Here is a 10,868-nt window from a genome sequence, read left to right as displayed (position 1 = left end):
GAATGGTGAAAAGGGGCTTGTGAGTATGGTGGTCCAAAGTCATGTTGAGGAGAGGGTTTATAGGCATATGGTGGTGGTTGTTGATAGTCCTTTGGAGGTGGTTGTTGCCATGAGGGTTGATCAAATCCTTGTGGCTCCTCCCATCTTTGATTGTTCCAACCTTGATGCCTGTTCTCATTGTAATTTCCTTTTCCTGCAACATAATTGTAACCAGACTCATAGCCAAAGGGGTGAGAGTTCATAGTAACAAATAAAAATTAAAAGCAAAAATAAAAACAAATTTAAATCAAAAGGTTATTGAAATTTGAAATTTGAAATTTTGAAAATTGAATTTTGAATTTTGAATTTTAAAATTTAAATATTTTAAAATTTGAAATTTGATTTTTGAAATAAGATAAGATAAGATTTTGAAAAAGATTTGAATTTTGAAATTTAAAACTAAGATAAGATAAGATAAAAATTTTAAAATAAAAATTTGAATTTTTTTTAATTTAATGATGAAAGAGAAAAACAATAAAATGACACTAAACTTAAAATTTTTAGATCAAAACGAAGAAAACAACTAAGAACAACTTGAAGGTCAAGATGAACACGAAGAACAAATTTTGAAAAAAAAATTTATAACTAAATAAAAACCAATAACCTCTTAATTTATGAAAAAGCAAAAATAAAAACAAATAAACAAGCAAAAAGTAAATATTTACAATAACCAATAATAAGGCACACGTTTGCAATTCCCCGGCAACGGTGCCATTTTGAAGAGACGCAAGATTGATGGTTTAGAAGTTATAGTAAACTCTCGTTGCAAGTATAGTTACTAAACCAAACAATCAACATTTCTTACAAACGTTTTGGTTGTCACAAGTAACAAACCGAAATACCTCAAATTGCATTAAGTAAAGAAAAATCAATCTAAACATAAAGAGTTTATAAACTAAATTGATAAAATAAATAAAAGGAACATTGAACCTGTGATGAAGAAGAAATAATTCTAAATCCTAAAACTAAATCCTAAGAGAGAGGAGAGAACCTCTTTCTCTAAAAACTACATCTAATCCTAAAATTGTGAATGTGAAAGCTTCTTCATGTATGGATGCATTTTCCCACTTTATAGCCTCTAATCTGTGTTTTCTGGGCCGCAAACTGGGTCGAAAACAGCCCAGAAATTGCTAGAGATGAAATCTGCCACACTGGTTTTTCGCTACTGCGACGCGTCCGCGTGGATCACGTGACCGCGTCACCTAGCGTCAGAGCAACTACGACATATTATATATCAAATCGAAGCCCCGGACGTTAGCTTTCCAACCCAACTGGAACCGCGTCATTTGGACCTCTATAGCTAAAGTTATAGCCATTTGAGTGCGAAGAGGTCAAGCTGGACAGCTTAGCAATTTCTCCAACTTCTTGTATTCCTTCCACTTTTGCATGCTTCCTTTCCATCCTCTGAGCCATTCTTGTCCTATAAGCTCTAAAATCACTTAACACACATATCATGACATCTAATGGTAATAAGAGAGGATTAATATTATCAAATTAAGACCAAAGAAAACATGTTTTCAATCATAGCACAAAATCAGGAAGGAAAATGTAAAACCATGCAAATAGTATGAATAAGTGGGTAAAGAGTTGTTAAATCCACTCAATTGAGCACAAGATAAACCATAAAATAGTGATTTATCAGTCACCCTACAACCCCCTTACATTCCAAGAACTGAGAGTCATTTAGAACTAATATTACACACCTGTTTTGTAGATTTGGGTCTGCAACGCCTCATCTTTGCCTTTTGTTTCGCCACTTTTCTCTTCCGAGCTATTTCTTCATTCTGTGCCTGGAGGATTACCATGATGTCATCTTCCTCATTGAACAACATCGCACCTGATTCTATAGCCAGATCCCAGGTCAACTTTTTTTCCAATCTTTGGTCCTCAAAGCACTGAGATTCACTGCTCCCATCCTCTTGATCACGGCCAACCTGCCCTGGTCCAACATCTTCACCACCTTCCACAGCACGTCCAGCAGCCCCACCACCTCCACTGAGTTCCAGACTGTCCCCTCGACCAGCCCCCAACCCAGCACAGGTTCCGATTTGTGTCCTGCATCCAGCTGCCGCATCAAGCTTCAAAGCCATAACGGAATTTAATCTGCCCTCCGCCATAGGACCGTGGCCCTCTTCAGTCGTCCCTTCCTCAACCGGCCCCCCTATCCACATAGCCGCCACGAGCGTCATCTTCCATAACCTGCCTAGGTGCGGCTGCTCCTCCACACCAGATCATATTATTCATTTTTTATCAAACACCTTATCAATCCAAAATTTATCATTACATATGTATCTGATTTTTAGCCAACCACTATGTTCAAGACTTTACCTAGTTGCTAACTTATTGTATGCATCTAGAATGATACTAGTATGATGACCTTTCTCCATTATGGTTTCAACAGAATTCCCATCAGGATCAATGAATGATATCTTATTTGATAACTCGTCCGTTACGTTCCTAAAGAATAGAACAGGGATCTTGCACATGCCCTGCAAAGAAAAGTGATAATAGTAATAAGTAAGGAGATACCATCTAAAATCCCATTTCATGAAATATATGAAACAAATATATAATAAGGAGATGTATATTAACTTAGTTAAGATAGTAAATAACTTTAATGAAGGAATATATGTATAAACCATGTCAGGATTGAGCTCAAGATAAAAAGAAGGTGCTTTGGGGTATCTGCTAATCATGATTCTCGAACTTAACCTTTGGACTGTGAGAGATGTATTAAAAAAATGATATGAAAATTGAGATGACGAAAGGGGGGCAATTATGCATATGATAGTTATGAGATAAATGCGTGTGATTCGTAAAGGACTGAGAGCAACGTATATGTAGTGGAAAAACTAATTGCTAAGTGATCTGAATTTATATAAAAATTATAAATAAATACCTTTGCTTTAATTTTTTATCAAGAGAGGGCAATGAGGATAACCAACTCTACATGTGAGATAGATGTCCTCAATATCGAAGAAATAGAAGATGGATCCAGTCTTGGAAGTTGAAGAAAGATGTTAGAAGAGAGAATATTGAATTTAAATAACCTTCAATGTAAAGAAGACCAAATGAATGAGGATGCGAAAAGAGCCAATATTGGCTTGAACCTGTTGATCATGAAGATGGATCATTTTGGCTCTTGAACAAAATGATTAATTAGTAATCCGAATCATCTAAATGAATAATGCATCAATATTGGCATAAAAGACTAGGTTAATTGAACACAATGCCCTCGAAATGCATATAATAAAATAAAAAGTATAGACTAAATGATAGAAAATTTTCATTAATTACACTTATTGTATAGTTTTTACTATGATTAGTTTTTTTTTTTTATCAATTTCTTGCAAGGTTCTCGACCACAAAGGGAGAGATGGCATCACTGTAAATGCCAAACAATCAACAACAATCATAACCAATGTATAAAAGGATCACACACAAACCAACACCTAATACAAACACCTTTTAACTTAAACCACCACAACTCCAAGCAAAATACTACCCACTCCAACAAAGAAAAGATGCCTTGTCCTAATCTCTAAAGTCCCTTCGGCATGGTCATCAAGACAAAAAGAGAATGAAACCACACCCAATTCAAGAAAATCTGTATCGCTAGCAGCCGCTACTCTACCAGGAACGGTCACACCAATAAACTCTTTGACAATCTTTCGATTTTACAAAGTTTCTCCAAGAGTTGAAATGCTTGAAATCAATCAATTTTGCAAAATAAATCTGTAAATTTTCTAAATAATGCAGCAAATTCAAGAATTTATTTCTTTCAAATTAAGGTTCCATTGTTTGTAGTCTTTCCTTGATGCCCAATGCACTAAATTTGGATTATTTGACATCACCTGCAGGTCTTCAATTTTACCAATTGACTCCTCCAAAATAAATTGTATCCCATTTTCCACTCCCTGAATTTCAGCAGCTACCAAATTACCTGCATCACAGAACTCACAAAGAAAAGCCACCAAATAATTATTTGCATTTGTAAGATATCCTCCAGTTGCAACCAATTGCTTTTCATGGATAAAATCGACACAAAGCCACCAATGCAAACTGTTTTGGTTACTCCTTTGGGTGATCTCTCAAACTTGTTTTTTCCACCTGCACCCTCTCTTGATTCCTCCCTTTGATATAGCCATCCCACTCTTTTCAATGATATTTTATTTCCTCCCAAATGTCTTCCACTTTGTCTACCTTATTGTGGAATATCTTTTGATTTCTCTTTCTCCAAACCACCCAAATAATTGCAAACCAAAGATTGATCCATCTCCTCTTTCCGCACATAGTCGCTTCTTGATCGCACCAAGCCTCCAAAAAATGTTTTAGCTCTGCTGGTTTAACCCACTGAATTCCTCCCTCTTGGAATGCTTTTGCCTATAGAAATTTCACCAACTTGCAATGAATAGAGATGATTTTCATCTTCTTCATGACTTTCACACAGCCCATAAGTAGTCTCACTCACTCCTATAATATTCAACCTTGCTAACCTTTTCTTTGTGTTCAACCTTCCCAAAATTGCAAACCACGCCATCATTTCCACCCTTGGTGGGACAGCTCCTCTCCAAATATTATCAAAGAAGTGTTTAGATTCGGCAAAACCAAGGGTTTCCCCCTCTACAGCATTTATCATTGATTTGATAGTGAAGCTTCCATCTGTCGTGAACGTCCACACTGCTTTATCCTCAGTACCTGCATTTAAGAAAACATTTTGCAAACAAGAATGTAATTCCTCACAGTGTTTACGCTCCCACTCAAAAAGACATCTCCTCCACCGAAGGTTCCAGTTCCATAATAGACCATCCCAAAAACCACAATTTGTAATCACTTCATTCTTGTTACTTGATACAACAAAGAGTATCGGAAATTTATCTCTGAGGCTAAAGTCTCCTAGCCACTTGTCCTCCCAGAATTTTGTTTTACTCCCATTCCCCACCGACATCCTTACACCGTGACCCACAATCGTCTCCAAAGGGGCAATTTGCTTCACACCATTAATTATGTCTTTCCAAGGTCCAGTAGAGTTAGGGACCTTAAAGTCATGAGAAGATTCCTTTAGCTTCATATCATTGCAAGAGGCCACAATTCGCTTCCAAAGGGGTTTATCTTCGTCCGCATATCTCCACCACAATTTTACTATGATTAGTTAGTGACTAAGAAACCAAAAATAAAATAGAAAAAAACCATAGAAAACACTACGTAAAGATGAAGATAAAATAAATTTGATAGAAAATATAAATATATTGTCATTGTTTGGATATGAAAGTAAGTATTACAAACGAGAAAATGGATAATGAATTAGAATTCTAATATAAGAATAAGAACATGGTATGTTATAAGAAAAAGAAAGCTAAAAATATATTGTGATATAACATGTGATGTAAATATAAAAATAGTACAATATTTTGGAAATTGGAAATGAAAAAATATTATTTATCATTATAAATGAATGAATTGTATATATAATAAGAATTATATCCATGACTTGATTTAAAACTTAAATGAACATTCTAATATTGAATTTGTAACCAATGTGGGCTTTAAACATTCACATGCTTATATTACAAAAGAGCCAAAAAAGAACTCTCAGGTAATATTATCTAATTCATTCATAGGCAAATAAATTGATCCATCAAAATTCAAAATCTGCTTCTTCAAGTGCATGTAATCATGTTTGCTGCTAGTTGGATTGAAATCATCTTGAAATACTCTATCTGTTACCTAGATTATTTCTTTATCAATAATAGACTTACCATTGTAATTATTTTTTAGTGAGAGTACATAAAGAGTACATAATATATAAGGTGTAATAACTCAACAAATATTTTCAAAGGAGATTTTTTATTCTCTTCAACAATGAGAATAACTTATTTCTCTCCCTCTTTTAATCCCTTCTAGTTTATCAAACCATCAACATCACAGCTTGAACAACTTAGAGATTCAAATCTTCTTCTTTCCAACTCGTTGATCGGAACAGCTATGTTCACCAAAAAAGAATCTTGCGAAATAGTTTCTCATCAAACTCTATTGAATGAGTTTGAAGGAAGAGGTAAGAATGGGGGAAAGAAAATGTCGAAAGAAAAATTAGGGATAGAAAAGAAAATGGCAAAATTGGATTGATCTCAACAAATAATAGACTTATCATTGTAATTATTTTTTAGTAAGAGTACATAAAGAGTACATAGTATATAGAAGGTGTAATAACTCAACAAATATTTTCAAAGGAGATTTTTCATTCTCTTCAACAATGAGAAGAACTTATTTCTCTTTTTTAATCCCTTCTGGTTCATCAAATCATCAACATCATCACAACTTGAACTGCTCAAGAATTTAGATCTTCTTCCTTTCAACTCGTTGATTGAAACAGCTATGTTCACCAAGAAAGAATCTTGCGAAATAACTTCTCATCAAACTTTATTGAATAAGTTTGAAAGAAAAGATAAGAATGGGGAAAGAAAATGTCGAAAGAAAAATTAGGGATAGAAAGAAAATGGCAAAATTGGATTGGTCTCAACAAATAATAGACTTACCATTGTAATTATTTTTTAGTGAAAGTACATAAAGAGTACATAGTATATAGGTAACACTGTGATGTTGATGGTTTGATGAACCAGACGGGATTAAGAGAGGGAGAGAAATAAGTTCTTCTCATTGTTGAAGAGAATGAAAAATCTCCTTTGAAAATATTTGTTGAGTTATTACACCTTATATACTATGTACTCTTTATGTACTCTCACTAAAAAATAATTACAATGGTAAGTCTATTATTGATAAAGAAATAATCTAGGTAACGCTAGCATCTCTAGAGATGAGGTGATGGCTCAAAAGATTCTACAGTAACTTCCTAAAAGGAAGAAAAGGAAAAATAAAAAGTTAGAACTACTAATAATATACAAAGCTAAAGAAAAAAACAAAACATAAACTTCATCAAGAACCCATATTTGCAAAGTAAGAACAATAATTATAAACAATAAAAGTCAATACAGAGCTAGTTACAAAACATATCTTTAAAGAAAAAGAAAAAGATGGGGGTATGAAGTTGAAACAAAGAAGCATGAAGTTGAATTTGACAGCATAAAACACTTATGAGTAAAATAAGAGCAAGTTCTCACTATAGAAGCATTAAAATTGCAATAGAAGTGAAAAAAAATAAAAGAAATCAAAACAGAACATATCAAATAGAGAAAATAACAAATAGACACATTGTAACAGTGAATATGAACCTTGGCACATTGAACAAAAAAAAGGTACATTATAAAACAAATAGACATTTAATTATTTTCAGCAGCCTATTAGCTAATAATGTGCTTCGAACAAAATGAATTTACTAAGGAAAACAATCACAGCACACAACTAAACCAAATTCTGTTAAAATAATCATATTCCTTTTATTTTAGTATGAATTTTAAATGCACATTTCTTAAATGCCAAAGAATAGACAATAAAAAAAATTACTCACAAATGTATAAGTCAAAATACATAATGATCATTGAAGTATGTTTGGATTAGGTGTGAAGCAGATCAAACCAAATAGTTTGACAGAATTATGCAAATTAGAGAGAGAAAGAAAAACTCAGCTTATCAAGAGGAGTATAAAAGAAGTGATTGCACTGAATGAAAGTGAAAGAATTGAAAAATCTGTAAAAAGCACATAAAATGGTTGGATGGAATAGGAAATTAAAGAGGTGAAACGTCAATATTTCTAATTTTTTTTAAAATAGTAATATAAAAACACATGTTTATATGCGAACATTTGAACATAGAAAACTTAAAATAATAATATGCTACATTGTTCTTTCAATTCTTTGCTTGGTATGGAGCTTTGTCCTGAAAGACGATAATAATAATGAATTAGATAGTGCATCGTAAAATAAAGCAAGACAACATCAAAAGCGGATGTAATTGTTATCTAGAAAAAATAATAATAAAAGAGAAACAAAGATCAGATTTGCTTTGCTCACATCATCGAACATGGAATTCCACCTGACACCACTAGCTTCTCGAACCTAATCGGATTAAAAGGAGACATTAGCAGATCATAATGGTAAACAGAACTCAAAATATTAATTATGATTCAAAGAATAAAAATGATAACAGGAATTAAAGAGATCTCACCAATCTTCTCTTGACCACCATTGCTGTGCTGTCTGATTTCCTAGTCTTGGTGTATGTCCTCTATGTGTCTGCTGTTCAGTTCTTTTTATCAGTCTACTTTTTTTCATTGCTTTCTCCTCTGGACACCACCACCACCATCACATCAATAACAAAAAAGATTAACTTGAAAGCAACGTACATGTTCCTACGTGAATAACCGATTCTAAGGTATAGCTCATTTTTCCGATGTCCGAACTCGCTTTTCCTTGGACGAGAAGGATGATACATCAGTTTTCTCCAAGAACGGCGACAGTGGACACCTGCAAAGGCACTCCAACACTCAAGTTAGTAAGAGTAGAAGATAAATATGAAGTTATTCAGAATGAATGACGTACCTCTTTGCATAGTTGAAGTTTTGTATTTATAGAATTATTGTGTTGCAGACGGTTACTCAGTGGGTCTAATATTGTGGAGTTATTGAGGATGTTAGCCTATTTATGTGGTAACTGCTCTTTAGTGATGTACCCATTTGGAGAGCAAAACACGTACTCCATGTACTCGTACTTCTGATGTAGCATGTATTTATTTAGTTTTAAGCAGATTCTGATTTATAGTTTTATCGGATTATAGCCAACGAATCATAGCCCCCAAGCTTGACTTGTGAAAGTTTTCAATTAAACAGGTTGAGCTTCTAACTTATAAATTAGAATTGTGATTATAGTAGCCCTTAAACTCAACTTGTTAGATTGAAAAGAAAAAAAAAAGAAAAAATTGGTAGTAAAAAAGTTATATTGAAAGATTGTGAACGATCGAACAAATAAAATAGATAAACAAATAAATAAGGATGAATAAAAAATACGGAAAAGCTCTGCATACAAGCCATTAGGGCTTGTATGCTTTACAAGCTCATTAAACAATAAAATCAAAATACGCGCTGCTCCACGTACGTTGATTACACGCGCTATATAAGATCCCGCGTATATCTAACTACCAAATTTAAAATATTTGTTTCCTTCTTCGTTTTCGTTATTTTGAGATTTGGTTGATCTTCTTCTCGCGCGTCTTCCCTCGTTCTTCTCCATCGTTCTTTTCCTCTCGCTTTCTCACTGGTATGTTCTTCGTTTACGTTACTTTTTTCTCTCTCTGCAACTCGATCTTCGTTTTCTATTTTGATTTGTTGTTTTTTGAAATCAAAGTTTGAACTCGTTTTGAAGATAATGGATCATTCCACCTCAGATTCTCAGCTGAATCCAGGCAAAGTAGATTATGAATTTGAATCTAACGAAGTTCCTGAGGTTTGATTTACATAATGAATTTTCTTTCAGTAATTTGTATAGCATTGTGTAGTTGAAAAATTGCTGAACATTGACTGTGAAACTAACACGTTAACATGAATCTGTCGATTCAATGTATTAGTTGTGATTAATTACCTGGAATTTATAGTAGACGCTCGGGTGTAGATCAGGTCTTTTTCTGGGTGTATTTTTGCTAGAAGTGTGGGTGTATCTACACTACTGGTTTTGTTATTTTAATTGAGTTGTTGTTGTTCAGGTGTATTATATCAGACATGATTGGGTGTGTTTTTAGTTTTTGACATGGTGTATTCTGCAGCCTGTGTATTTACAGTTTATGGCTTTAAAGGTCATTGTGTAGTTGAGTTGTTGCGGTTCGGCTGTATCATATTAGGCATGATTGGGTGTATTTGAATTATATCTATGGGTGTATCCACAGTTTCTGACACGGTGTATTGTGCAGCCTCTCTCGGTTGTTGATGACGAGCTTGTTCCGAAGGTTGGAATGACCTTTACCACCCTTGAAGATGCTGGAAAATTTTACAGGAACTACGCCAAGGCTGCAGGTTTCTCTACAAGAGTTCGGTGCACAAATAAGAAGGGAAACGAGATTAAGAATCAACTGATTACATGTAGCAGAGAGGGAAAATGGAAATCTAAAATATCTCCGACCGAGAAGACCAATCCTACAGCCGGTCTAAACTGTCCTGCAAGAATTTATATACACACATTGAAGGATGTCGGTGCTTGGATTATTTCAAAGGTTGTGCTCGATCATTCACACCCCTGCTGTCCAAGCAAAGCAGAGATGCTCAAACAGCACAGGGAACTAAGCATGTCCATTCGTCGTACAATAGAGAATAACGAGGAGGCCGGTATCAGACCAAGCAAAACCTACCAATCATTTGTTGCGGCTGCCGGGGGTCATCGCGAGTTAAATTTTATTGAAAAGGACGTGAAGAATTACATTACGAGGGAAGTGCGGAATGTTTCCGAACAAGAAGATGCAAAGGAATTCGGAAAATATTTGTTAAGAATGAAAGAGAAGAATCCAAATTTCTTTTTTGAGCTCCAACTCGAAGAGGATCAATCGATTAAGCTCGCTTTTTGGGCCGATGCAAGAAGCAGAGCCGCCTTTGAGTATTTCGGAGACGTCATTTCATTCGACACCACCTACAATACAAACAGGTAAACAAACTGCCCCTGTTTATGATGCTAAATTATTTTATTTTTACGAATCCGCATCAGAGGTGTATATTGGCTGTTTCATTGGGTGTATGCGAAGCATTTGTTAAGGTGTAACTAATAATTTTGCATTCTAGACCATGGTAATTTGTTTCAGGTATAATTTGGTCTGTGGTTCTTTTGTCGGGGTGAATCACCACGGTCAGTCAACACTTCTCGGATGTTCTTTGATGAAGAACGAAGAAATTGAAT

General features: G+C 34.5%; 1 protein-coding gene and 1 long non-coding RNA gene across 4 annotated transcripts; both read right to left on the bottom strand.

Annotated features, from left to right (window-relative positions):
- On the bottom strand, positions 1,121–2,510 carry LOC107644325. Of its 3 annotated transcripts, none has more exons than XM_021102913.1 (3): positions 2,368–2,510; positions 1,743–2,252; positions 1,121–1,477 (listed from the first exon to the last, which is right to left on the bottom strand). In XM_021102913.1, exons 2-3 carry the CDS (start codon positions 2,226–2,228, stop codon positions 1,475–1,477), a joined length of 489 nt encoding a protein of 162 aa, XP_020958572.1. In that variant the 5' UTR covers positions 2,229–2,252; positions 2,368–2,510; the 3' UTR covers positions 1,121–1,474. The 3 variants fall into 3 exon arrangements, with proteins under 3 accessions (XP_020958572.1, XP_020958571.1, XP_020958570.1); XM_021102912.1 differs by having other exon boundaries at positions 1,121–1,468; XM_021102911.1 differs by having other exon boundaries at positions 1,121–1,459.
- On the bottom strand, positions 6,847–8,060 carry LOC107642114. The gene is made up of 3 exons (XR_001620616.2): positions 8,007–8,060; positions 7,834–7,872; positions 6,847–6,889 (listed from the first exon to the last, which is right to left on the bottom strand). It is a non-coding gene; the product is annotated as an uncharacterized LOC107642114 (long non-coding RNA).

The sequence above is a fragment of the Arachis ipaensis genome, chromosome B05 (assembly GCF_000816755.2).
Source record: "Arachis ipaensis cultivar K30076 chromosome B05, Araip1.1, whole genome shotgun sequence".
Taxonomy (NCBI): domain Eukaryota; kingdom Viridiplantae; phylum Streptophyta; class Magnoliopsida; order Fabales; family Fabaceae; genus Arachis; species Arachis ipaensis.
Note: the sequence above shows the minus strand (reverse complement) of the source record. Positions and strands in the feature narration are given on the sequence as shown.

What these genes read in the sequence shown, in the direction of transcription:
- LOC107644325 (XM_021102911.1), bottom strand. Translation starts at nt 2,228, where the DNA reads ATGACGCTCGTGGCGGCTATGTGGATAGGGGGGCCGGTTGAGGAAGGG. An exon ending in GACCCAAATCTACAAAACAG is followed by an intron (nt 1,460 to 1,742) that starts GTGTGTAATATT and finishes TAGAGCTTATAG; the next exon opens with GACAAGAATGGCTCAGAGGA.